Below are 26,696 nucleotides of genomic sequence, written 5' to 3'. Positions count from 1 at the left end.
CCTTTCTCCTGATACAAGGGGAAATAAAGGGGTCCCACGGTTACAAATGATAAATATTTATTAAGGAAACATTGTGAGATATACAAATTTGCATCACCTTGGGAAATGGGAACTATTAACGGTTCACTTCTGTTACTTCGAACTTCATTGAGGCCATCGCTCCCTACTTAGGTCGAAACGTGGCGAAAAAAGTAATAATAATTACTTAATTGTCACTGCGCTTCGCTCATCAATTGTTTAAAAACTTTTCTCAGTATCGCCGCGCTTCGCTAAAATACGCGACGGCTAGAGGTGTGCGAGAATCCGAGGTCGGGACGGGTCAGGTTCCTGAGAATGTCCGGGATTCTCGAGAGTCGAAACTCCCGAAAATTTTAAGGACCCGTTTAAGGGGTTACATTCACCTAGAGGTCCGGAAAAAGCATACAAAAGTTCGGGAATTTTTTGGGGGAAAAGTATAAGTGAAAATCATACACAATGTTTTTCTATTTAAAGATACATCTTTTAACTATATTATTCTAAATTTCCAAAGCTGATGCTTAAAAAAAAACACAACTCACATCCAAGCCGATATCTCCTTTAGTTAATGATAATATCCCATGAAAATGTAGAATAATATAGTTAAAAGGTGTATGATTTTCGCTTATACTTTTCTCCCCAAAAAAGTTCCGAACTTGTATGCTTTTTCCGGACCTCCAGGTGGATGTAACCCTTTAATGAATACGACATCACACGTTCAACGCATCGTAAGAAAAAGTATAGAAACGTTGTTGATTTTCCGAAGTAGAAACATCAGTCAATCCTAATAATACGAATCCCGACACTTTCGGGAATCCTGAAACCCTCGGGAACCCGTCCTGATCCCGAGAAAAATTCGGGTTCTCGCACCCCTCTACCGACGGCCTTTATGGACTTAGGTGTGCTTCAAACCGTAACAGCGGAGTTACTTTAATTTCTAAATTATATTCCGCCGCAGAGGAGCTTTTATCGAAGGACACTTAGGCTCGAACCCTTTTTCCTACCCTGCAAGTGTGTCTGAATAATTTGCAGAAATTGTGGTCTCTGCAGGAGATTGTAAGCCAGAGAAAGCATGTTCAGTACTTTGCTTTGAACGAGAGGTACACCGCTGGAGAATAGATCGTGGCCTAATTCTAAGCACGTGCCGAAGTCGCACTCGTCGGCTGCAATTGTGGCCAATCTTATTACTTCCTCCAATTTGGACATCGGTGCCTTTTTCTCTTCCGACGTCGAGGCCTTTTCTAATTGCTTCAGCAGTTTCTGTAATTCGCCTGCAACGTAAATAGGTTTTAGGACTAAACAACTGGGAGCTTTTAATCAGAACTTACTGTCAGTCACTACCAACTCCCTGTATCCTAATTGAGTGGTTTTATTGTACGGAACCACGATGCCAGCACTGTGGAACGTTCTCGCGACAACCTTCTTCTCCCTAGCTTTCATACCGCTCGTCTCATTGTCCAACGTTATTTGCTTCTCCTTGGCGTAAATCTTTAGCTTCTGCTGCCATATCGCTATGCGAGCCTTTTCGAATGGATTAGCCAGTTTCACTTTCCTTCCGATGTATGCGCTGTAACGCGAGTTACTTTCTTAACAAGGAAATCGCCCGAGGATGCATGGCAGCCTTTCTTAACACCCTTATCGCAAGGTGTAGCTGCGTTTTCCAGATTTAGCCAGTTAAAAAGGCTTTACATCAAACATTCCGAAGACCGTTGGGATTCTTACTCAATTGCGCCGAATATGTTCTCCGCAACACGTTCGATTATGCAATTTACATTCGCTGCGTTGATCGCTACGAATGCAGGCTTCTCCGAGGGGTCGTCTCTCCAGTAACCGAAGTGCGAACCTTCCTTCCCCTCGACTCTGATAATAGTCTGCAACGAATCGCGTGATTATCAAATACTGTCTAGATCAGGCTTGGGAATTAAGGCTCCTCCAAACCAACGCGAATATCCGCTCCGCGCCGCGGATCAGATAGGGCAGCAGTTTTTTATACGTGGTGGCTTATGGGCAGTGCTATCTGATCCGCTCCGCGCGGCGAAATTCGCGTTGGTCTGTGGGAGCCTTTAAGTGAACTTGACGGCTGATTGTCAGAGGCAACGCCTCCTTTCTCCCGCCGCGTGAGGTGCCTAGAGCGCCTGAGGCCCGCACCACGTGAACCGCGCGTGGCGCGTTGACAAAACAAAAACGCATCGAAAATCGTGCTCTCTGTGACGATGTGGAAACCTATTGATACAATGTCGCTCCAATGCGCAACGCGCGGTTCGTATGGTACAGGCCTGAGGCGCTCCAAGCACGTAAGACGCCGCCGGTGCCAAGACGCGTGGCGGGAGAAAAGAGGCGTCCCCTCTAAAAATCGGGCGGCAAGTTCACTTAATTCCCAAGCCTGGTCTAGATTAAAGCAAGGAATATAATCTCCTTACTTGAAATTCTGGAGGATCATAGTAATACCTCCAATGCCTCAGTAAAGCTTTCTTATCGTCCACTTTGGAAGATAAAAATTTATCCCTGAACACATCGTAGGGACCCACGAGGTGCAACTGAAGACTTTTCAACGCATCTAGTGGGTCCTCTTTGGAAACGCTTTTGCAAAATTCATAGAATTCAAAGAAGTCTGGAGGCATATCGGTTAGAAAGAAGTGGGAAATAACTGCTTGCGCCTCGCTCGGAAGTAACTTATCGCTGTCGGCATGAACGCCGCAGTCTTCTAACAATGACGCGAGGGTAACTTGATCAGCCAAATCTTTTGCATCTTCTGTAGTTTCAGGATTCGATGTGTCCTCTGCGATTTCACTGGTTTCATCATCGATTGTGCCTGGAATTGCTGAGGTTTCTTCAGGCTCGTCTTCGTCTATTTTCTGCGCCTTCCTCTTGGGGGAATCATTCGCCTTTCGACCGTAGTCTTTCTTCTTTCTCTTTTTCCCAGCTGTTGTTTGCTTGGTAGCTTTCTGTTTCTTCTGCGAATTTTGATATACATGTTTATATATAGTAGGACGAATTAATGAGAACGCGGTAAATCGTGTATGTAGCATTACCGCATCTTTTATGGGTGGGTGCTTGAATTTTTCATGGTGAAGAGCATTTTTCTGATAACACTTAGCTCCGTATCGACAAGAAATACGCGTATCCTCCTGGTAGGCTTTATATTGATCTGCCTCGTTATCAGACATCGTTTACTTGGATTACGCGTGAAAAAGGAAAATATTATCTACTTAAAAGAATACAGTAACCTTTTTCTCTCATTACCTCCTTGTTAAAATAGTTATAGGTAATTGTAGTATGACGAGGAAGTGCTTCCTTTATATTGTTTCGCTCGAGTATAAATAATAATGCAAATTAAGGATCATTTTATTTAAATCTTGAATAAGAAACTTACGAATTTGTATAGGTTAACTACTTTAAATTGATATACAACTATTGAACCATGGACCGAATCACTCATGAGCAGGATACTAAGGGCGAATTCGTGATTTTCATTAAGGTAGGTTTTCCGATACGCGACTGGATGCAATGTTAAGAACTTCAAAGTCGATTTTCTCGAAAATCAAGCGCGATATAAAAAAAAGTTACTCTTCCTTTTCGACTTATAACAAGTGAATAAGTCGAGAAAAAGGAATACAATTTTTTGATATTGCGCTTCATTCTCGAGAAAATCGACTTCGAAATTCTTAACGATGCGTCCATATTTTTATAGCTCAATGAAGCTACGTTGGAGTAGTAATGGCGCGTGAACTGACGCCAGCGCCAAGCCAGCCAAGTGGCGCCACCGGGAAGTATGTTGTCGACGCTGGTTGGCCGCGGCGTCGGTTAATCTCCAATTATGGCGTCTCACGAACACATTACCACCGCTCCTGTAGGTGTTTTTCCCTCTCCATCAGCGTATCTTAAGCCCGCCTATCCCTGATCGCAACGTAGCTAACGAGAACCGGTGTCTCCATCACGGCTACGGCCGCTGGTTTCCCATGGTTTTCTTATTGATGTTTGTAAATCAATTATTTTATCCGAAATATAATTTGCCTTCAACCTTTATTTAATTATTCTTATTAATTTCATTTCAACCTGATTGAGAGAATTTTGCGCTAAAGTGGTGGCAGCGTCTTATTACTTATTCATTGCGTAGTACGCAACTGCGCATGTACTGCGCCTGCCGAAGCGAATTTGAATTTTTTTCACGAAATCGGTAACAACGTATTAACGGAAAATGCAAAGAGTTCGATATACACCGTGTAACCGTAACAATTTAATCACTGCGGTTCGCGAAGGAACAATACGAAGCGTAAGAAAATTCATTACCTCTCGCGGTCTGTCTTACTCGCAAGAAGATGGATACATATATTTTACTTTGTACTGCTCTCGAATTGAAAAACACAAAGATCGCCAAACAACTTTTAACAAGTACTTCCAGAGTCGACGACAAAAACAGTACTTCTTCTAACAGTCCACTTCATTTTGCTGTTCTAAACGGTGACGTAGAGATTGTCCAGATGCTTCTGGATGCAGGAGCGAATATCAATGTCGAAAATTTCGATCGTAAGACTGCGCTTCACGACGCAGTCGAAAGGATGAAAACGGAAGTTATCGGCATGCTTTTCAATCGCGAAGCGAGTATTAGCGCTGCCAACAAAAGCAGTATAACTCATCCGTGTCTTCCAACAGGGACGATAACAATCAACGATAGCAAAGACATTACAAACTTTATGTTAAGTAAAATGCCTAATATCGACGATTACATAAACAAAGTTGCTACTTCTCGTCGTATCGCGGCAGACCCAGGGTATTCACAAATTCTTTAGCATCTTTTTAAAATGCGTGGCTCGCGTTAATTCTCTTTGTACCTCTGTGTTTAGGAAATATTGCCCACCATTGCTCCACGCAGTTGGCAAAGGTAGCCAGGAACTTACCGAATTGCTTTTAATTAATGGTGCCCCTGTAAATGCTGTAGGAGAATTCGGCACAACTTCGCTTCACCTCGCGACGCAGCACGGGAATGTAAAAATTGCCGCGCAGCTCTTGAGGCACGGAGCTTATGTTAATTCTGCGTGTACTTCGGCGAAACACGAAGGCTACACATCGCTGCACATTGCGGCTGAGAAAGGCGACGAAGTAATTACTGAATTGCTTCTAAGCAAAGGTGCCGATGTAAACATTCGAGGGAGCGACGGCGTAACACCCCTTCGCCTTGCAATGCGGGGGGGATACTTAAAAATCGTCGAGCTTCTTTTTAAGCGCGGAGCTAATTTTTATTCCACAACTCGGGGAGGTGGGACACCACTGTGCTTCGCCATTGAAAACGGGCATGGAGAGCTTGTTAAGGTACTTTTAGAAAGCGGAGCAACAGTTGACGTTGACGAGAGGTACGACAAGACTATACTAGAGTTTGCCGTTGAAAAAGGAAGTTCAATAATTGTTAATCATATTTTAAATCATCGCCCTGATCTGAATAACGAAAGCAACAGCGGCGTTCTTATGGCTGCGTTGAAGGGCTGGGGAATAGAGTATCGCGAGATTGTTAAGAACCTACTTGGATATGGTTTCACCGTCAAGCCTAAAGACGTAAAGAATTTTATGCACGCTGCTGTTAAGAATGGATATTTGGAACTTGTCCAGGAACTCTTAAACCATGGTACTGATGCTAATGAGATATGCGACTCGTGGGGTGGAGAAGGTTTTATACCTTTACACGTGGCAATCGGAAGCGGGGAAAAGGTAGTAGCGGAATTATTGTTAAACTACGGAGCTGATGTAAATGGTAAAGACGTCAATGGAGAGACTCCTCTTCATTCGGCAAGCGATTGTGGTTATGAGAAAATTGTAGAACTATTGTTACAACGCGGTGCCAAAATCAATGCGATAACAAAGCACGACTCAATGACACCGCTCCACATTGCTGCTGCACGCGGCGAACTAGAAACTGTCAAGGTTCTCTTAAAATTAGGCGCCAGCATTGATTTGACGGATAGACATGGTCTGACGGCACTTCACCTTGCTACTTTAAAAGGGCAAGAAGAAATTGTCTCAACGCTCCTGGACCACGGTTCTGATTTCACTATTACGAGTAGAACAAATTACACGGCGCTTGGTTTTGCTGTGAGAACATTCTCCGACGAAGTTTTTCATAATGTTGATTATGACGACGATTATAGATGTGGTTATGATTATGACGACGAAGATTGCCACATCTCTACTTTTGCCAACATTGCTGATATTCTTAAGCGTCACATGATTAAGCTGAGAACCGCGAATCTATATACAGGTAATGACGATGTATTGTCAATTCCCTCACCGCCAACTAGTAGCGACAACGAAGAGCTAAGTGACTCTGATTCTGAAGATGACGAGGCAATGGAATGCAGTCACGAGAAGAGGGTTTGTATGGAAAGAAGAATAGCGAGAAATAATTTCGAGAGTAAGTGCGAGAAAGAAGTAGCGAGGATGAAGAGCAAGAAGTTTGTTAATAGTAATATCACATTTTACGATATATTGACGAAAGGTGTAACTCAATTAGCAATGTGCGCAAAAAATGAAAGTATAGTGGGGGCCTTCAGATCAGGCGATTATAAAACAAGATTCCCGATATATGCTAGTATGTTAAATAGGAATTTTAAAAAGGGGGAAGAAAGGAAAGAGTTTCTGGAGGAAGGTAACAAAATTCTCGATCTTCTATTTAACGATTTTCCGAAGTTACCACGCGGCTGTATCGAAAGAATACTTAATTACTTAAATGCTAACGATTTAAGAGCTCTAAAGAACGCTGACAAGCCTTATGTTTTGGTTAAAGAAAAATGTTCAAAAACGCAGGGGTAGTCGTAGTTTTTATCGATTTTGAAACGTTTTTATCTTAATGTTACGAACGATATAATTTTTTACAAGTGGACCGCCAACATGTGAATCAATGTTTGAACTTGCCCCGCCTACCTAATTATGCTCAATGTAGAATAACAACATTATTGTTACCAATACAGTAAGACTAATCCAGATAAGGAAGATCTCAATTTTCTGCAAATTGCAGTTAAATAATTTTTATAACATTTTTATGGTAATAAAATATATGCTATACAAAGTAAGTCTACTTTGAATTTGGAAATGTACCCGAGTTCACGGGCTCGTTATTGTGAGCTTAGGATTTGTCTTTCAATAAACTTGAATTAAAAGAGTGACCCAAATATGAGGCCTTTTTTAGCCTCTGATCCCACGATTTTGAAACTGAATTTTGTGCCAAATGATACCTTATGATGAGACATCAATCACAACAAATTTTCAAGTTGAGGTGACAATTTGTTTCTGAGATATGGGAGGTCAAAGAAGTGAAAATTCGTTAACGCGTCAGCCCATACGCTTCGATGTACGAACTTATATGTCTGTCCGATAATTTAAACAACTGTTTCCAGGGGTTGCTGGCTGCAAACAACGAATTTGAACTTAGATTTTCAAAATTCACGAAAAAAAATAAAAATCAAGAAATATAAATGCTGCGTAGTGGCGGCTTTCTTTTTAATATATCGTCCACCATGTTGAATCGGCTATTGTGAATTTTGAAAATCTAAGTTCAAATTCGATGTTAACAGGCAGCAGAACCCCTGGAAATAATTGTTTAAATTATCGGACTGACATAAAAGTCCATAAACGAAGCGTAAAATCCACAGTTCCAAAATCGTGGGACCAAAAAAAAGGCTATTTCTTGGGGCACTCTTCAAATCCAACGCCTAGTTCACCCTTTCACCACTACGCACCGCTAGCATCCATAACCTCAATCCTGATCAAATTCCCAAAACCCTTTTCCAAGCAATAAATAAACAATTTCCTAATTAAAAACAGTTGCATAATGACAATGAGAGCTTCCGCAAAAGTTCCCTAACCTCAAATTGCAAAGAAATGAATAAATAAAAAAAACTTTTACTACCTCGCACATAAACACGCAAATGCCTACACGAATTTATATGTAAACACTGAACATTTGATTAACGCTTACCATGCAATTAGCAGCATTATTTGGCAATGGTATTTAAACATTTTTAAGATCGTCGATACGTGAAACCAAAGGGGAGACTAATTCTCGGATACTTTCGCAATAGTAAGTCCAAATAATCGCTAAATAATTGTTACAGTGGAACCGAGAAGCATTATCGAAGGAGGTTAGAAAATGAATAATAACCCGAGTTGAACAGCAATGGTTAATTGCTCTCGCACGACAACAGATACTGTTTAAATACCGTGGAATAATATTTAGAGATAATGCTGTGTTACGATGGGAAGCTCAGTTTATTCTGTTTTATCGTGGCCGCCCTAATCGCGGTCCTGCCGGAGGTGCTTTTGAGGTTAGAATTCGACGTACCTCAGACCTATTTCCACAATATCTGGTTCACCCACCTCTTTCAATATGGGTTCTTAAACTGTCTCCTAATTCTAGTCTTCCGCGGCTTCTCTTACCAGGTGATCAAAAGTGTTCAGTCTAAACCTAACCTCACTTTACACCTAATAACGATAATTACGTTTCCCTCAGGTCGCCGTAAGAGCTGCGTTCCTAGGCTATGGCTTCGCCATCAGCGTCTTACTATCCATCGTCGCGCCACCGTCGTGGCAGATGTTCGGCGTTTACAGCGCCGTGCAGGCTGTCTTCCACTTCTCCGAGTTCCTGAGCATCGCTTGGGTCAACCCGTCGACGCTGTCTATCGACACGTTCGTCCTGAATCACAGCGTGGCGTACGGAATAGCGGCGTGCTCCAGCTGGTTGGAGTTCGTCGCGGAGAGGCATTACTTCCCGGAGATGAAGGAGGCCTCGTTCATTTCCTACTTGGGATTGTTACTCTGCGTCTGCGGGGACGCGTTGAGGAAGCTGGCGATGTTCACGGCGAAGCACAACTTCAATCACAATGTACAGTGCGAGAAGATGGACGACCACGAACTAGTAACCCACGGAGTTTACAGGCTCTGCAGGCACCCGAGTTACATGGGCTGGTTCTACTGGTCCATAGGCACGCAGGTAATAAGCCGTACGTTAGCGGTACTGAACGGCGGGAACGTGGAGGAAACTAAACCACTCTGGTGCTTCCATTTACAGCTGATACTTCAGAATCCGTTCTGCTTCCTGGCGTACATGGTAGCCTCGTGGAAGTTCTTCCACGATCGTATTCTAATAGAAGAGATCACGCTGCTGAATTTCTTCGGAGTAGAATACGTTGATTACCAAAAGAGAGTGGGCACGGGGCTGCCGTTCATCTCTGGTTATAAAGTAAATTTATAGCAGCCGGTTCCTGTGTGAAGATCGCTTCGGAGAGTCGACGGAACTGCAGATCTCTCTAGCTTAATGACACAGCGCTTTCCGAACGGGGTCTAACAACGAGCAGCTCCGCCATCGGCGGAGCGACAATGAAGTAGAATCATCTTAACAAAATTATATTTATTGTCTCATTTCCTTTTGAAGAATTATTCATATATAACAATAGACTACACTTTCACGTTACAGTAGATACTTTCAGTTGGTGATTAATACGCTGCTGTTTTTTTTTATACTTATGTGTGTACGTTTATGTGTATATATGAAATGTGTGTGTAGTAATAAATATGTACGTACTCGCATTACTGCATAATGCTGTGGCTAACATTTGCATCGACATTCAGGAAGCATTCATTCGATGGCGGATAAGGAGGTGCTTAGTGGCGGATTTAAGGAAAAGGCCCAGGCGGCGAAAGTCCCATTTTTTTTTCTCGGAAAAATGAAGGGGATAATATAGTAGTACATGAAGAAAATGGTGTTTGGATAAGATCGTAATTTTGTTTGCCTATCTTCCGTTAAATCCGCCACTGGAGGTGCTAAAGACCGGAGGAGTAATGTACTTATATTATGTCGCATGTAGTGACTTTCTGTACACGATCATTTACAACGTACCAATAAAGTTTTGATATATTCTTAAAGACTCTACACGGTCAGTTAACGGTTACCGTTGGCTTTCAAAGACGTTTCTGCGACCGACTTGTGTAATCTTCGTGAGCCATCCGAGTGAACCGATCATGGAAACTCATTGCCATGTTCCGCGTTGCAACAACAGAATGTTAGAAGCTTTATTAACAGACGTAAATCGGCGGCGAAGAATGGAAAGTGGTCGAGCTGTTACTGTTGTGCATCAGACATTCATTATACAAATCTCAGTAATTGACAATTTAAATGTTTTATAAATGGAAACTGTAAGTGTCTAAGACATCGCAATGTCCGCTTGAACTGTTCGACAAATAATAAATGACAATGATTTGGAAAAGTATACCGTCTAAACATTCTTCAGCCCAACTATCCAGGCCTAAGTTTCCCTTATCCGTAGAGCCACAGGGCCCGATCTAGGGCGCAGGCAGGGCCCGGAGCGGCAAAAATAGTTAAATGGTAATTTATGAATATTAAAGTTTTATAAAGCAAAATGCTTTTGTTGTTCGAGAAATACCTACAAAAATTTTCACTCACTCGTCGGTAGCATAACAGGCCGGTTTCTAACCCAATTTTGAGTTTTCGGGAAGGGGGAAATCCAAGTTTGCGTTTTAAAGGAGCGGAAATCAAATTTGAGCTTTGGGAGAAGGGGAAACCCAAGTTTGAGTTTTGAAGGAGGGGAAATCAAATTTGAGTTTTGAGGGGAGAATCCAAATTTGAGTTTTGGGGAGAGGGTGGGATCCAAATTTCGATTTCAAAATTCAAATTTGGATTTCCCTCGCCTTCGAAACTCAAATTTGGATTTCCCTCTCCTTCAAACTGAAATTTGGGTTTCCCTCTCCTTCAAAACCCAAATTTGGATTTCTCTCTCCTTCAAAACTCAATTTTGGATTTCTCTTTCCTTCAAAACTCAAATTTGTATTCCCCTCTCCCCTCAAATTTGTTAGAAACCGTCTTGTTACATTACTCTCGTCAAAAATTATATTTCAAAATAATTATTTATAATTAAATATAAAGGGTGGCAAGAATAGCTAGATTGGGCCCCGAGAGCTAGCAGTAGTTGCGACATCCTGTCCGGGAAGTAGCAGTTCCGCTTAATGTAAGAAAATGCCAAGATCGCAAGGCTAATCGTATTTAGTTATTTACATATGTTTGTCGCAGCGTTAGTGTAACCCGATACAAATCTCATTATGACTAGCAAACGCATCTTACTAGCACCGACCTTAACTATACGAATATCTGATAAGTAACTTTCTTTCAATATCACATAAATGGAGTTTCAAAGTGTTCCGATAAGAAAAGTCTGAATAGCCAGCGCTTCATTGGGATCCAGCATCGGGCGTTCATTTACCCGCATTCGACAAACACTGGCTTCCCGCTTAAACGCGAATGCGATTTAATGTAGTAGCAGGGCCTAGGCAAACGCTGAAGCCGCATTTACTCGGCTTAATGGCGACGATTGTTTTCTATCACTTTTGCGCAGAGTTTTCGGGATACCTCTCTTTTTAACTTCGAAGACGATTCATTCGGTTACTATGATTAGAATCGTGAGCTGACAATTGCTGTTCCTTGCTTAGCGAAAGATTAGAGAAGTCCTATCGGGAGACTAAGAAATCAGACAGTGGCAGTGAGAACTTATACGTGATTTGATTTCATATATTATTGTATTCCTTCACAGTCCCCTCAGCCTCTACTTGTGGCAGTCGAATCGAAAAGCTAGGTATCTTTCAAGAAAAAGGAAACTAAGGATCCTCGTACGCAAACTAAATCTACGTAATCTCACCCTCTGTAGAAATAAAGCTGTATAAAATGTCAGCTCAATTATAAAACGTTAATATCAACACGTGGCCAGAGACGCGTCCCATATATCTACGGATATAAAACTGCTTGTATATCATTTGCCACGGTCATCGTCACTTTCACAGCGTGGCTAATAATTGCCTTCTAAATAATACTTCCACACCCTTTCGCAACAGCTGAAAAAATTTCTCTGAGAGATTCCTAATAACGAGACTTCCTACTGAAATGTTCCAAGATCACCTCTCGTCGGTAGTCTATCGTCCAGGCCACTGTAAAACAAGAAAACAGAGAGACATTACGGAAAGCCGACACTAAAGATCCTCCACATCCTCGGCTAAAACTTACCGTAGCAGTTTACCTTGCTCCACGCATCACCGAAGCATTAAACAATTTACAAAATTCAGTAATTACAAGAGTTGTTCGCCAGCACCTGAAGGGAGTACGTGTCCCTTCGCTCTAGGCTTAAGTACGCTATACATACGAAGAGGTACGTACTCCCATGGGCAGAGTTGGGCATTATTCGAATCGATTTTTATTCGAGAATAACGATTAAATTTATACTCCAACAACTCCGCCCAACTCCGGTCCCTGGGACGCCTCGCGACAAGAAACACTTAACTTAGTACGCACTTCATTGCATTGATGGTGTCTATACATAATACAGTAAAAAGCACGCTCTGCTCCCGAACGTCCATGGTGAATGCGAGCAGGTTCTGGAGTAGGATCAACAGCGAGTAGTGTTTGATATTATAAGCGGCTAAATTGGCCGCTGGTTTCGGGTGGATAATGTTTACAGGAGGCGGGGGGACAAACGCGTCGAAGATGTCGGTGTCCGCGTCGGTGAACACCAGGGAAGATGGGATCCATCTTGCTCTGAGCAGCGTGAAAAATCATGCGTGCCAGATGAAAGCCTGATTACCCTGCAATTCCCTAAATTCATTAGCATTCATTACCTGGTGCACGGCGAGACATTCTTCCCCTTGATAGCTTTTTCTCCGATATCAATGGCCCCCGAGTCTTGCACCTCCATGGTGTAAATGCAGCCGGAGAAGCCCTCCTGATACTTTCCGTAAGTCATCGCGTAGTCAGGCACACCTCCCAAGTAAACGCTGCCCCTGGTGTTCAGGTCTTGCTGCGTGCCGTAGCTAGCGCTGCTCTCCATGTGTTCGCCGTTCAGCTCGATGCTGCCATCGCTGCCCTGGCGTTTCAGGATTATCCTGTGCCTCTCTCCGTCGTCCACTTTCTGGGCAGTGACGCGAATCACCACTGGCCCCGCGCCCAGATTGTACTGGTACTCCACGTACCTGGAATGAAGCACGCAGACTCTGTAACGCTTGCGAAGAGCAGCGGTATTCGAATGTACATTAGGGCTGGGACTAATTTTATATTCGAATAAGTTAATATTCGAATATTTTACAAGTATTCGAATGCTACGAATAAACTTCGAATGTTAATATTCGAATACTATTCGAATACTTGGATCTTCGAATAGTATTCGAATACTCGGCTATTCGAATAGTATTCGAATACTCGGATATTCGAATAGTATTCGAATACTCGGATATTCGAATAGTATTCGAATACTCGGATATTCGAATAGTATTCGAATACTCGGATATTCGAATAGTATTCGAATACTTGGATATTCGAATTATATTCGCCAAATAATTGAGCAACTGAAGTATTCGAATATTCGAATACCGAAAAATTCGACAAATAGTCCCAGCCCTAATGTACACAGACGATAGTTACCCATCGACCACTGCCAGCGCCATGTAATGGTCAGGGCTGAGATCGTTCGGCGTTTGACCGTGCCACATGATCAGCCCCTTAGTTTTGTTCGTGGAGATTTCGAAGCCCAGAACTTTGCGCTCCTCATTATGGGTCATCACAGACCGGTCCAGCTCTAGCCAGCCGTCTCCTCTGAACGCAACATCATACGTTATTTCTGCCACTGCAAATTAGAATCGATGATACTCAATCTGAATCGCTGACTTCAACGCTGTACTCACATTTGTCGCAGTTCTGCCCGTTGTAGCCCAGTCGACAGTCACACTTGTAGGACCCATGGAGGTCGGTGCACGAGCCACCGTTCCTGCAAGGTAGAAGCAGTTCGCACTGCTTCAAGATGTTCTCGCAATTCCTGCCCACGTAGCCATACTCGCAGGTGCAGGAGTAGTCGTACAGGTCTGTGCTCTGGCACGCTCCATGGACGCATGGGTTCGAAGCGCAGGGGTCGTACGGAGTAGTTGTGGTCGGCAGGGTGGTGAGTACGGTGGTCAGCCGGGTCTGGTTCGTGTGCAAGATGTTGCAGTCGTCGATGTTGGCGGAGTCTATCGCTGACTTTAGTATGTCCACGTTTGTGGAAGACACGCCGAGCTGAAACATGCTTCGCTCAGGTAGGCCCCCAGCACTTGCATCTATTTAGAAATAGAATCGCAGGCCCAGAGAATTTTATTACAAGTCTACGAGGGACTTACGCCGCTGATGCAGCCGCGAAAGCCGCGATCGACGCCAGCGTTCTTGTTCACAGTGATCCTCCTGCGATCCACGCCGCCGATATACAACGGCGTGTTAAGGGTCATGGTGCGAGCTGTTCCCGGGGACTTGCCTCCGATGGTGGGCTCCCCGTTCACGGTCAGGTTCGCATCCTTGTAGTCTCTGTTCACAGAGACGTGCGTCCAAACGCCGGGCTCAAGCACGTGGCTGGACCTGATGATGGCCAGGCCGGAACCAATATCGAAGCGGAACTCCAGGTGCCTGTCTTTCACGACGAGCGCCAGGAAGTCCTCGCGACCCTCGTCGTTTTGCGAACAGTACATCAGTATACCGTTCTCGTCGTCCGCGGGGTTGAAGTTCAGGGCCACCTTCAAGCTGCAGGAAAATTGCTAGGATGAAATAACAGTTCTGCCTGAAAGTAGGGTGTGGATTAGGAGAGTTCCTGTTAGTCGGAGGAGAGTCATTGTTAGCACAGTGGGGATGCGAAGTCTTGTAACTCACCTGCGCGAAGTTTACTGGGTTCTTAAATAGGTATACAGGTTGAACGTTGCAGGGATTCCTGTTAAAACGATTTTTTATTTGCATCCCAAGACATATATTTATACTTATAGCGTCGCACGAGGCCCGTTGAATACAGCGATGGTCATTCCGGGCCTGGAGCACACTCTTCGGCGCGTACACACAGAAGTTCTTACGAGTAAGTACAGACACGTGTGCCCGGTGCGTCTCTATGCGAGTCATATGCAATGCCGCGACTGACGATTCATTTAAGCTCGGAGGCTACTGTTAAATGCAATTCATTTGGCAGTGACCTAATTAGTGCCTTACTATACGATAATAATTAAAATGACTAACACAATGCGTTAAATGTATTATTCAAGAAGCTGTACAAAATAAAGGGAACCCCTCGCGGTCTTCCCAGCGTTCGATCGAGAAGCTTTCTTAGAGAAGGCAGTGCTCGGTTGAAGGGAGAGCTGCGAGTTCCTTCTCGACCCCCCAGCGATCCCAGATGAGTTAATTTCTAATCGAGACCGCGAGGGGTTGAAAGATTATAAGTATAATAAGTATATATCGACTGATAATCTAATATTACAGCACCATGAGGTTCATTCCAAGGAACTACTCACTATACAGGCTCGTTGCAAACCTCTAGCATCCACATCTACGACACGCAACGAGGCAGAGACAAAAGAGGCCTTTTCTCTAACGTAAATAAAATTCTCATAAAAAATATATATATATATATATACGTGCTGACTGATAACTATAAATAGCAGTTACGTGAGGAACTGACTCTGTTCCTACGATTATTACATCGGACAAGTATTACGAATGACTTTTCTCTATATGTGCATCGATTTGGTGAAGGGGACTAATGGTTCGTGTGGTGCGGATTATTGTGGTGATGAGGCCTCGATCGCGGCGTTCTAACTTGTGCGTCGCGTGATCGTAATCGTCTGTGTGTAGTGCTCATTCTCGCCCTGAAAACAATGTCTCCGATTAGCACCGGGATTAACTCCACTCCGCGGCGTGTTAGTCTCCGAGCTTCGCCGAAAACTTGAAGCTTGAGGATCCTCGAAGGGGGCTTTGTGTTAATCATCCATTGAATTATTTCAAAGGGGACATAAAGATTTAATGCGTGAACAACTAACTTCCATCTACTTCTAACAGCTGACTGGGCTACATTACGATCATGCAACGTGCTTCGTGCAAACGCCTACCGTCTGAGGGCCTTGGGCGTCTCGTGGGCGATGAAGGATTTGTCATCGTGGAAGGCTGGCTCGTAGACCTTCATCGAGCTCTCGCAGCGAGACCCCGTCTTCCCGTGCGGACAGTAGCACTCGAAGTTCCCCTCCTTGTCCACGCACGTGCCTTCCCCGCAAGCACCTGCCAAGAAACCGACTCGTTAGCAGCGTTCCTCCTCTAATAGAAACCCATCTGTCCCGTATGAAGCCTTACCCGGATAGCAGGCCTGGCCGACGTAGTCGCAGTACTTCCCGCTGTAACCAGCCCGGCATAGGCAGGTGTAGCCGTGCTTGGTAGCGGCCTCCTGGCAGGCGCCGCCGTTGTTGCACGGATTCACGGCGCAAGTCTCGCAGTTAGTGATGCCGATGCTGTCTGTCTGGTCACCGATCAGGTCGATCTCCTTCTCCCCTATCACCAGCCTGCTGATGCAGCCGACGAAGCCGGTGTTGATCTCCGCGTGCTTGGTAACGGTACTGTAGCTGGACACCCCGCCGACGAACAGCAGCTCCTTCAGGTCCAGCCCCTGCTTCCTGCCCAACGCGATTCCTTTGTAAGTGCTCTCGCCGTCCACCAGCATCGTTCCCTCCTTTCGATTACGCTGGAGCTTGATCGTGTGCCATTCGCTCAGGGAGACGGGCTTGTCTGCGCGGATCACTGTCGGCCCAGAGCCAAGGTCGAAGCTGGAATTCAGGGTTTTTTTTAGTGGTAATTTAGCGACGTTGGGGGGTGGTTAGTGGAGGAAGTAGCTCGATGGGTTATTGAGTACCTGAACTGTGGGTATCCTCGCACAAGGGCCAGCAGCATGAAGTCACCGGACCCATGGCTGAACTGGGCGTTGTACAGGATGATTCCGTCGTAGTTCTCGGGCTTGAAGGACACCTCGATGTTGAATTTCAAGTAGGAGTCCGGCAGAGGCGGCAGGGCGATGAAGCTCTCCGGTGCTTGGCTGAAATACGGCACCACGCCAGTCACGTAGAGGTCCCTCGTTATGTCGAGGCGCTCGTAGTCGGTCGACACGGTGCAGATGTACGTTCCTGCGTCCTCGGCCTTCACGTTGGTCAGCTTTAGCTTGCTCTGCAAAGACGCGGGGCCAATTTATTTCAGGCATTTGCAAATATTTAAGACTAGACTCTGTTACAAGAATGTTCGACCCTGATTTCATCTCCAAATTTCTGTACGCTTGCCACACAATTGCTCTTCTCGCGCACAATAGAGTCCTGCACAAGTTAACTTAACTCTTAAGTGGTCCTTCAATTTTGGTTAAAAGTTGGACCTCCGCGGCCCCGCATTCGTATTCGTAAAATGACCTCTTTATTCCATTTAGCAACAGTATAATTTTATAAAATAATAGATATAGAAGTATAGAAAATTTTTGAAAACAAAAGTAGATGATAGATATTTACGAGTACTATCAAACACATAATACGAAATGGTGTGGTTACTTAGGAAATCCGCGAGATGAACAGATCTCGTAAGTAAAAGGTAAACTGTAAAGGAAAGTTTCCTGCTACAAGCTGAATGTATTGGGGCCACAGCGGCCCCATATACCCTCCGAATTTCATGTTTCTAGAGTCAGCGGTTTGGGCTGGACGGTGATGAACGAAGTCGATCTAAAATAAATCCCAGTTCTACCTCAAAGACCTGCGCATCTTTCCGCAGAAGGCCTCCGAGCTTGCTCCACTGGAACTTCCCCGGCGAGTCGATATTAGGCTTGCAGTCCATGACGACGTCGGAGCCATAAGGCGCGTACTTGGTCTCGACAGCTGGCGCATCATTATGTCCACCTAGGAATCAACGTCCACGAGTCAAGACCCCTTCTTCCATCCAAATCTCAGCGCATACTCACGTGAAGCACAATATCGCACGCGTGAATAAAAGGGACATTAAATGCATGAGTCTCTCTCACTTAATTCCCAAACTAGCTTACACTATCCAAGCCCAGAAAACAAAGCTTTACCATGAACAACGAGATTGTAGTCCTGTTCGAAGACGCCCTCAGCCGTGTCCGCCGTGCATCTGTACACTCCACTGTCGCCGACAGCCACGTTCAGCAGCCTCAGCACGCTTCCGTACTCCTGAGCGTTATCCGGCAAGCTGGGATGGTTGGGCCTGTTCCAGTGGTAGCGGGGGCTGTGGGTGCCCGAGTAGGCGCAGCGTATGTCCACGGAGTCGCCGATGTTGACCGGGTCCTTGGAGGCCTCCACGCTGAGAGTCGGTAAGACGGTGGCTAAAAAGGGAACGGCTGCAGTCAGCTGGGCGATTTATTGAACGCGACGCATGTACGTAGACCCATCTCCACTATACTGTGTTCTACGGGGCTGGGCTCGACACTTATCCCTCGCCTCCCGCGTCTGGGCAGATGGACAAGCGAGGGGTGGCTGTGTGGGTAGATTAATACAGGGAGTACACACGGTGGAGCATGGTCCAGAGCTGTGCAAATGGTTCGAAACCCGACTGTTACCGATTCACCAACGGACGTTGAACAGTTAGAGACTACAGCGACGGTTTTCTCAACGGGTAAGCGAAGGAGTTGAGGGATCAGCTCGAGGCGAGATCGGTTAACGACGGAAGGGCGGAAGGGCAGAAGCGTTAATTCCAAGAGACGTCACAGGGGAACAGATAATATCTCAGAACAAACCACGTCGTTGCTGATTGCTGTGGCGGTTTCGCGGTCGGACGTCGTACTGGCCGTGGGCGTATCCTATATCGACGTCGCAAGAGTAATCCAACAACAGTAAGCATCCTTCAACGCTGCATACGCACTTTCTTTGCCAGCACCGCGTTTGGCTCTCTCGCGTGCAATCCGAGCGCAAATTAACTACTGAATAACAACGCGGCCACAATGAGTACGCCGTTGCGAGAGCAGTGTGGCTGGATCAGTTGATGATACGCGCGGGTGTCGTTAATGATGCGCTATGTTATGTGTAACTACTTTTGTACAGGGTGGTTGCAGGCCGAGTCGCCCGAACCACGCTGTAGAGTCTGAATGGAGAGGGTGTACCCTAATGTCCCGAGGGCTTTCCCTCTGATCTCTATCGTTCTAATCGGATGTACTGGAAGAACAGTATACGGCAAGCACACCGGTGCTCGCAACACTTACGCGAGACGTTCAGGTTTATATAGTCGCTGGACACTCCGTGAGCGGTCTCGATCTGGCAGATGTATCTTCCGCTGTCCTCTGGCATGGCTCGAGGCAGCTCCAGGAAGTCACCTTCGATCCTGGCGCTCGTGGGCAGTGCTTGTTCCTCTCTGGACCAGTGGACGTCGGCTCGCTCCGCCGCGACGCATTGCAGTCGCACTGGATGCCCGGCGTACGCCGACACGTCCCTCTGGGTTGCTCGGACTCCGGTGCCCTCGTAGGGGTAATCTGGAAGTGTCGAGCGAAGATTTAGATCTGGGAGGTCTGTACTGACTTAAGGGGGATTCTCGTGGAACAGACCCAAATGTAACTGATATTTAAGAATTTTTTTTAAGAAACTATTGGTCATATTGGATTAAACTATTTCGGGATATAAGGAGGCTTATATCGACAAAAAATGTATTATAAATCAAAAATAAAATTACAATTTCAGATCCAAAATTTTCTTCCTTTTGCAATCAAATGACTGTGACGGATGCTACACCTGACATCAACATCGTCGAAGAGGTTGACACGATTCCACAATAATTAATAAATAATAAAAAGGATCGACTTAAAAAAATTCTTTGCGTTTAAAGACATCTCCTTATACCCCAATATTAATAGCTTCTTTTTTTTAAAAATGTATGAATTTTTTAGTGAAAAGTTGGAGGAGTGTTCGAAGGTTCAAGGTCAACCCAGATGCTCTTCGTTCATAATTAGGATAGCATCCAAAAGAGATAAACCAGATGTCATTAAATACAATTACTTTCCGTTGCAAGAGTTATTTCACGAATGAAACTGAAGTTTAAAAGCTCGTGGACATTTTTTCACCAACCCTTGAGCTTCCTAGGGTTAAGTTTGTGAAGTTTCTGAGTTAGGTAATGAGCTCTCCGAAGCGAAGGGTAATTAAGGATAACCCACCATTAACCAGAACTTCAGCCACAGCTTCAGCGGTCCCGGCGTCGTTGCTTGCCTTGCAAACGTACTTTCCAGCGTCGGAGTAAGTGATTCCATGGAAGTGAAGGACGCCACGGTCATGGGAGACGCTGTGCGGGAGATTACGTCCTATGGCAGCCCATTCGATGATCATTGGCTCGTCTCCAGTCGCGCTGCAGATGATTGATGGATTCTCGCCCGGTCCAACCGTTTGCCTAGGCGGAGTCAAGACGATTCTTGGTGGGGCTGAAAGGGTATCCTTCGTTTAAATAACGCACTGACTCTCTCAGAAATAGTTAAGCTCGTTGAAACGCTACGGAGCTTGTTTTAAGAAATAGCAATAATATATCAGTGAGCTTCCATCGCTGGAGCACTTAGCGTGCATTCGCTTCTACCTCATTCAGTATTAGTACTTGGAGTATAATACTTTCGCGAATACTGGCGACACGAATAAAGAAGCTCGCCGATAGCAAAATATCACTGCATCCGCAAAGTTTCCTTACACAACACTTCGAGGTGGGACTTAGCCCTGAAGAGGACAGCGCCAGCCTCGTTCGTGCCCAGGCACACGTACTCCCCAGCAGCGCTTTTCTCTACAACAGGAATGGTCAGCACCCCGTTGTGAACCGTGCTACCCTCCGGCAGAGGGTGATGGTCGTTCCTCTTCCAGTCCAGGTAGATCGGATTCCTATTCGACGCGTACACCTGGCAGCGCATCTCCACCTTGCCCCCGTTGGGGATCCTGAAGTAGTCCTCGGGAATCCTGATCGGATCGACCTGTGACAACCATTTCGAACATTCAACCCTGCTGACAACTCCCAGAAATATCCGCGAACTTTCCACGCAGAGAAAAGGCAACATCCACCACGACACGTACATGATGATCGGGATACGATTCTCTCTTGTCATCGGGGCAAGGCATGTCGCCTCTGCAAGGTGGATAGACCTCGTTGTGATCGTCCACGCGCACGTACACGCGTTCCTCCACTGTCCCAGCAGCGTTCGCCGCGAGGCAGGTGTAGGAGCCTTCGTCGCTCGGCGAGACGGATAGTATTTCGTAGACGGCGCTCAGGGGCGTGCCCTCGTTCTTCGGCATCGACGGTCTGTCGGGAGGCACGGGGATTAATTAAAGGCACAATCATCCACGGTGCTAGCCGCCTCTCAAACACTTACACATAGTGGAGGGAGTTCACGTGCTTGGTCCACACGACGTTCGGCTGAGGACTGCCACTCGCGCTGCACATCAGCCGCACATTGTCCCCTGACTTCACGTTCAGGATGCCGGAGCTGGGCGCGATCTTGATCACAGGGGTCGACTGCACCTCTATGTAGGCGATCGCTAAAGTGCTGCTAACGGTATTGGACGCGGAGCAGACGTAACCGCCGCCGTCCGTGGCTGTGATGTTGGTGAGTCGCAGAACACCGCCAGGAAGCTGCTTGATGTTGTGGTGCAACGGTCTGCCGTCCTGGCGGGACCATAGCAGCTGCGGCATCGGGGTCCCAGCTATCGCTCGGCACTGCACGTCCGCTGAACCGCCCACTAGCACTGTCTGGGGCTCCTTAGGGTGCAGCTCCAGGACGGGGGCCTCGCGAGCTGTTGAGGAAGCAGAGGGTCTCTTTAAGGGCTATTCGCTCGAGTTGGGTACGAAAAATCGAGTTTTTCTTCTGATACTTTCTGCTAGCGCGACAATTTTAGAGTATTCTGGCGAAAGAACTGTTGAGAAGTTCAGGATTTTGACGAAGTTACAGAGGTTTGAAGTCAAGCAGGAATGCGGAGTGCTTAATAGCTAAACTCGCGCGCTAGACCCATTCTTCTCGAAACTGAGCTCTTCATCAGAGCCAAAGGCCTCTCCTTCGATACTCACGTTCCACTTCGATGATGCTGCTAGCTTCGTAGCTCCCCGTGGGCCCAGTCACTCGACAGACGTAGACGCCACGGTCGGCGATCTGCACGTTCACTATTCTCAAGGTGTCGCCGACCTGCATAGCGTTGGGTCCCATCACCTCGAGGTACTTGCTCCACCTCGTCTGCAGACCCGGCTCTCCACTGGTGAGGCAGCGAACCTCGACGAAACTGCCCTGCGGAACGGTTTGCTTCTCGGGCTTCACTTTAACAGAGGTGGTCGGTCGTCGGGGCAGCACGGTGATGCGGATCACGCTGCTGGTCTCCGTCCCTACGTAGCTGGTCGCCGTGCAGACGTAGACGCCGGAGTCGTACTGAGTTGGGTTCATGATCGTCAGCACGCCGTCCCTTTGACTGGCGGTGTAAGGCAGAGGCTGGTTCCCTTCTCGGGTCCAGGTGAGGTTCGTCACTTGGGACGGGGTGCAGGTGATCCTGATCACCTCTCCAACCGATCCAGTCCACTCTCCGGGAGTGATGGTCGGCGGTATGCCGGTCACGGGAGGCTTATTTGGATCGTCTGTTGAGAGGAGCATTTGTGTTACTTGAAATTCAAAGCTAATCGAACTTTATACAAATCCAACAAAGGTATGTTCATTTTAAAGTAATTTGTTTGCTGCTTATCAAACGTCACAAGGGGGTATCGCACCCCAAGAGCAATTTTCCAGTTCAAACCTCACGCTTTTACGACTTCCAAAGGGAATTTTTCGCGGAAAAAATCGCTTTCTGCCACAACCGTGCAAAGTCGCTTTTCTTGAACTACAAATTTCATTATATCAAAATTCAAATTTCTGGAAAAAGACGAATGTACTTGTGTAATTGTAAACTGTAATAACCTGTAATTTCTATGGCCCCTACTGTATCTTCAAACTACTGAAACAGTTCTACTGTTCCCAGTTCCTACCTCTGACGTAAAGAATAGCTGTCTCCTCGTACACGCCGACGTTATTCCTGGCGACGCACTTGTACTCAGCAGCGTCGTTCTTGGACACAGCTCTGAGAGTCCAGAAACCGTTCTGTGTGATCACCTCAGGGTTCATGGGCCCATGCACGCGCATCCATTCGATCTGAGGCGGTGGATTGCCAGTAGCTTCGCAGCGGAACTCCGCCGGCTGCCCTTGCACCACGTGCAAGGACGCTGGAGTGATGACGGCCCGCGGAGCTTCTTGATTACCAGCTTAAAGGAGAACGGAATCGATTAGCGTAAGCTCAGCGCCGGGTATAATTAGAACTCGACCACTTCCAGGGCCCAGCGACCCTAGGCTTATGTACCTGGGATCTCTAGCAAGCTTTGGGGAAAGGCTGCATCCACGCGGAGCAACGGAATAAGTTAATTAGAGAATAAAAGCTACTTAGTTGAATCTCTACAGCTTACGTCCAACTGTGAGGGTGACGTTCTTGAATGCGACGTGCACGCCGTCGCTAACTTGGCAGACGTAGACCCCGCTGTCGGATACCTTCACGTCCCTGATGATCAGCAGGCCCTGGCTGTCGATGACGGACCTCCCTGCGGGCAGCTCGCCGCCCTCTTTGTCCCACGTGATATGCAGCGATCCCTGTGAACAAACAAAGTCAGCTTCATCCTCGCAACACCTCTTCTCTCCTCACTTACATTATCCACAGATTTGCCCGAGCAGTGGTACCTAACGCTGCTCCCACTTTCCACGATCTGGAAGTCGCGTCCCTTGATGTACACCAGGATCCTCGGCGGAGATATGGTGGGGTACGGTGCGATGGTGGTTGGATTGGGGCTCTCTGCAAAAGAACAGACCGATCTTAGAACACGAAGCATCTGCTGCGCGTCACACAGAGACACAAAATGAAGACACAGAAATAGAAGGATGTCAATGAGAGGTGTCTCTTTAGATCCATCCGACAAGATGCTGCGTCTGATGAGCCAGCAGTCCTACACCTCTGCACGTCACAACGATCAAGCTCCTGAACACCACATGAACGATTTGGACGCTCTATTAAGCAGGGTTGAATAATCGCTGCTACTGGGAGACTTTCACTAAGGCCAACGGGCCTTGGGGGTGGACGTGATCGGTGCACGAATGATGATGAGACCAGCGGAGTGGATCCTGCTCCCAGGGACGGACAAACATGAAATATTCCTTGTGATGTGGCCCGCCAAACCTGGTGTTACCGACGTCACCACTTTGATCAGCTCCTCCCCGCTACGGTTCTCGATGTAGCACTCCACGTTGCAGGGATCTAGCTGGACGTAAACGTGCCAGGTGCGCAGGTAGCCCTTTTGCGTCCTGGTGATCGGGCCAGGCGTGTCGCTGCTGGCGGTCAGAGGCCAGCCGTGGTACGGCGATAGTTTAAAATAGATATACAACGGGTCCGGGGATTCGTAACTGCAGGTGAATAGCACCCACGAGTTCGGCTTTACCTCACCGTTCATTGGCGTTAGACTTACCATCAGTTCACCTGCTCCATAAAGGTTCTCTCAAGTATACAAGCGTTAATTAATTGTTAACAGGTGGCTTCCTCCCTTGGAGGCTTGGAGAACGCGGAGATCTTTCGGGAGTTTGTGGGGAATGAAGTAACGGGTAGGCAGTTCTCAAATTATATACAGGGTGTCGTTAGGTTTGCCCGGGTTCTAATTACCAGTGTCTTGGCAATACTGTCCAGTGTAGCCTGGTAGACAGTGGCATCTGACTTGGCCAGTCCTGGTGACTTCGCAGCTCTCCTCGTTCTTGTTACAAGGGCACGGGCTGCAGGAGCCTACGTAGCTGGCGGAACGGTTGCTGGTGTCCCTGTAGTGTCCTCTAGCGCAGGACTCGCAGGATGTGCCGGTGTATCCTGGCGGGCAGCGGCAGACTTCCACCTGGACAGCGCGCCTGTTGCCGGTCTGGTGCTCCACGGCTGTATCCATGCTGATGTCGCTGATGTAAGTGGCTGTCATCCTTTCGCTGTGAGAGGCGCGGACCAGGATAGCTTCGAGATTGGAGAGCACGGTCATCAGGTCGACGCGGGAGGCCACGCGAGGCCCTCCCGTGGTCAGACGCCTCCATTCTGACTCCCTCAGAGGCACGGAGTATGTCTGAAAGCGCGGAGCAGAAGTTTTGGTAGTATCTCTCGTTTTTATGTGAAACAGACTAATACAATTTTTCTCAACTTATTTGACTACTGTAAGAATATGGACCTAATATGGGGTAAAAGAATTGCATATTTTAAAAATGCTAGCGCTTCAAACCATTAAGTGTGACTTTCGCAAACAATCTGCGCTTTATTGATTTAAAAAAGTGGTTAAAATGAATTATTTTGTTAAATATTTAGGCTCATGTTCCGAGGAATACTGGAAACTAAGAGAGTGCAAAATTTGAAGTTGATCGGTGAAATAGTTTTTGAGTTATCCCCGGTGCCATTTTTGAAAATGTGGTTTCGAGAAAAACGCGTTTAAAATGCGTTTTAGTTACTCGCCAGGTTATAGTATCCACAGGAGTTGAATTTCGGCTTACAACGTTGAGAATATATTTTTCAAATGTTTTAGAAGCGATTTATGGATTTTTTCAATTTTTCGGTTGATGCATGGGTTCTTCTCCCTTTAAGAATCACTCGGATGATTACTATTTCAATACCCACCAGTGGCACATCGGGCTGGATCTCAGCAGGGTTCGTCCAGAACAACGTGATGCCATTCCCGACGAGGATGATGTCCTGGTCCTTGTAACTCTGCGCGCCAGGGTACGCCGTGATGTGTTGTGTCAACGACAAGTTGCCACCGTAGCTCTTCACCTTGTTGCCAGTGAAGGTCGTGGGTAGGGACCAGAAGAGGCTGCGGCCTCTGCTGTCCGGGTATCGGTAGCCTATCTCGTTCATGGCAAAGTTCAGCTCGAAGCCTTCGTCGATCACCTCCAGCCTCGATCTGCGCACCAAAGCTCTCGTTAGCGAGTCTCCAAACCCTGTCTCGTCGAATCTGAGAGCTGGATACTCACGAGTCAGTTAAGGTGAAGCTGTGCTGAGCGTCGTAGACCGAGACAGGTATCTGCTGCACGTACAGCGAGCTCTCGTGGCACTGATTCGTCACGCCGCTGCAGTAGCACTCGCTGCAGCCGTCGGGGTTCTCGGCGGAGAGCCCGAAGGTCGACTCTCGGCACCTGTTGCACTCCGGACCCTCCACGTTCTTCTTGCAATCGCAGCGCTCGCCGATGCACTGGCTGCTGCGCGACCCAGCCGCGTTGCACGAGCACGGAGGACCAGGTTCTGGGTCCCTGTACTCGCAGTCGTATGGAGTGCCTCGAGTAGCGTCGCCCTCGTACCTCGGCTCGCAGACATCGCAGAAGTCGCCGGTGGTGTGGTGCGCGCAGTTCTGAAAGCGGCAGGCAAGTATGGATGACGATTATCAAGGATTTGTGTCTTCAAAATTATCGAGTCTCTACGCCTGGTATTTTGGAAGTGAGATCGTTGCTACGAAAGAAAGTTAAAATCGAGAGGCCCAGCGGCAAAATGGGCCAGTATATTATAAACGAGGATGGTAGAAAATGGTGAAAATTTAAAAGTATCATTACACTAGTTTGCAAAATAAAAATAAATTCCAGCACATGCCACTGTTTTTTTCTTATGTAAAATGGCCCGCTGATTCCGAAAATAAATTGTTATTCTGTTATGAAATATCCTGCTCCACGATTTTATTTAAAGTGAAAAAACACCGTCGAAATTGACCACAACGAACAAAAGACAAAAAAGAGAGTGTTGCAAATGGCAACTGCTGTCAAATCTGGGCTCAAAAGTTCATGTTCTCTGACACGTTTTATTTCATC

General features: G+C 46.6%; 5 protein-coding genes and 1 long non-coding RNA gene across 14 annotated transcripts in view; 3 read left to right on the top strand and 3 right to left on the bottom strand.

The window, feature by feature from the left end:
- Positions 1–40: 40 nt before the first annotated feature.
- Hpf1 (Histone PARylation factor 1) lies at positions 41–3,471 on the bottom strand. The gene is made up of 5 exons (XM_076827431.1): positions 3,048–3,471; positions 2,436–2,969; positions 1,738–1,886; positions 1,344–1,582; positions 41–1,286 (listed from the first exon to the last, which is right to left on the bottom strand). The coding sequence occupies exons 1-5, from the start codon at positions 3,180–3,182 to the stop codon at positions 982–984; spliced, it is 1,362 nt and encodes a 453-aa protein (XP_076683546.1). The 5' UTR covers positions 3,183–3,471; the 3' UTR covers positions 41–981.
- A 706-nt stretch (positions 3,472–4,177) lies between these two features.
- LOC143376905 (uncharacterized) lies at positions 4,178–7,158 on the top strand. The gene is made up of 2 exons (XM_076827681.1): positions 4,178–4,786; positions 4,860–7,158. The coding sequence occupies exons 1-2, from the start codon at positions 4,335–4,337 to the stop codon at positions 6,814–6,816; spliced, it is 2,409 nt and encodes an 802-aa protein (XP_076683796.1). The 5' UTR covers positions 4,178–4,334; the 3' UTR covers positions 6,817–7,158.
- A 631-nt stretch (positions 7,159–7,789) lies between these two features.
- Ste14 (isoprenylcysteine carboxylmethyltransferase ste14) lies at positions 7,790–10,268 on the top strand. 2 transcript variants are annotated; one of them, XM_076827903.1, is made up of 4 exons: positions 7,790–8,010; positions 8,118–8,442; positions 8,513–8,992; positions 9,071–10,268. In XM_076827903.1, exons 2-4 carry the CDS (start codon positions 8,245–8,247, stop codon positions 9,251–9,253), a joined length of 861 nt encoding a protein of 286 aa, XP_076684018.1. In that variant the 5' UTR covers positions 7,790–8,010; positions 8,118–8,244; the 3' UTR covers positions 9,254–10,268. The 2 variants fall into 2 exon arrangements, with proteins under 2 accessions (XP_076684018.1, XP_076684019.1); XM_076827904.1 differs by lacking the exon at positions 7,790–8,010 and having other exon boundaries at positions 8,179–8,327.
- LOC143377008 (basement membrane-specific heparan sulfate proteoglycan core protein-like) lies at positions 9,800–14,858 on the bottom strand. Of its 4 annotated transcripts, none has more exons than XR_013087220.1 (6): positions 14,206–14,652; positions 13,738–14,104; positions 13,478–13,679; positions 12,679–13,029; positions 12,071–12,598; positions 9,800–11,994 (listed from the first exon to the last, which is right to left on the bottom strand). XR_013087220.1 is itself a non-coding variant. In XM_076827893.1 (6 exons), the coding sequence occupies exons 2-6, from the start codon at positions 14,545–14,547 to the stop codon at positions 12,340–12,342; spliced, it is 1,521 nt and encodes a 506-aa protein (XP_076684008.1). In that variant the 5' UTR covers positions 14,548–14,599; positions 14,726–14,858; the 3' UTR covers positions 9,800–12,339. The 4 variants fall into 4 exon arrangements, 3 of the variants coding, with proteins under 3 accessions (XP_076684008.1, XP_076684007.1, XP_076684009.1); XM_076827893.1 differs by adding an exon at positions 14,726–14,858 and having other exon boundaries at positions 9,800–12,598; positions 14,206–14,599; XM_076827892.1 differs by having other exon boundaries at positions 9,800–12,598.
- Positions 14,781–26,696, bottom strand: part of Trol (terribly reduced optic lobes) — a 148,688-nt gene continuing 136,772 nt past the window's right edge. For 4 of the 5 annotated variants that reach the window (XM_076827886.1, XM_076827888.1, XM_076827889.1 and 1 more), the window contains 20 exons: positions 25,872–26,245; positions 25,519–25,801; positions 24,541–24,976; positions 24,064–24,360; positions 23,540–23,682; positions 23,303–23,483; positions 22,832–23,104; positions 21,893–22,447; positions 21,201–21,621; positions 20,887–21,130; positions 20,531–20,804; positions 20,013–20,273; positions 19,071–19,337; positions 18,609–18,791; positions 17,928–18,197; positions 17,603–17,754; positions 16,737–17,044; positions 16,184–16,650; positions 15,946–16,111; positions 14,781–15,705 (listed from right to left, as the gene is read on the bottom strand). In XM_076827886.1, coding sequence (XP_076684001.1) covers positions 15,597–15,705; positions 15,946–16,111; positions 16,184–16,650; positions 16,737–17,044; positions 17,603–17,754; positions 17,928–18,197; positions 18,609–18,791; positions 19,071–19,337; positions 20,013–20,273; positions 20,531–20,804; positions 20,887–21,130; positions 21,201–21,621; positions 21,893–22,447; positions 22,832–23,104; positions 23,303–23,483; positions 23,540–23,682; positions 24,064–24,360; positions 24,541–24,976; positions 25,519–25,801; positions 25,872–26,245 — 5,664 coding nt within the window. In that variant the 3' untranslated portion in view covers positions 14,781–15,596. The remainder of the gene's footprint in view (positions 15,706–15,945; positions 16,112–16,183; positions 16,651–16,736; positions 17,045–17,602; positions 17,755–17,927; positions 18,198–18,608; positions 18,792–19,070; positions 19,338–20,012; positions 20,274–20,530; positions 20,805–20,886; positions 21,131–21,200; positions 21,622–21,892; positions 22,448–22,831; positions 23,105–23,302; positions 23,484–23,539; positions 23,683–24,063; positions 24,361–24,540; positions 24,977–25,518; positions 25,802–25,871; positions 26,246–26,696) is intronic. The other variant, XM_076827887.1, reaches the window with a different exon arrangement.
- Positions 21,612–22,255, top strand: LOC143377013 (uncharacterized). The gene is made up of 2 exons (XR_013087223.1): positions 21,612–21,785; positions 21,865–22,255. It is a non-coding gene; the product is annotated as an uncharacterized LOC143377013 (long non-coding RNA).

The sequence above is a fragment of the Andrena cerasifolii genome, chromosome 15, assembly GCF_050908995.1.
Source record: "Andrena cerasifolii isolate SP2316 chromosome 15, iyAndCera1_principal, whole genome shotgun sequence".
Taxonomy (NCBI): domain Eukaryota; kingdom Metazoa; phylum Arthropoda; class Insecta; order Hymenoptera; family Andrenidae; genus Andrena; species Andrena cerasifolii.
Note: the sequence above shows the minus strand (reverse complement) of the source record. Positions and strands in the feature narration are given on the sequence as shown.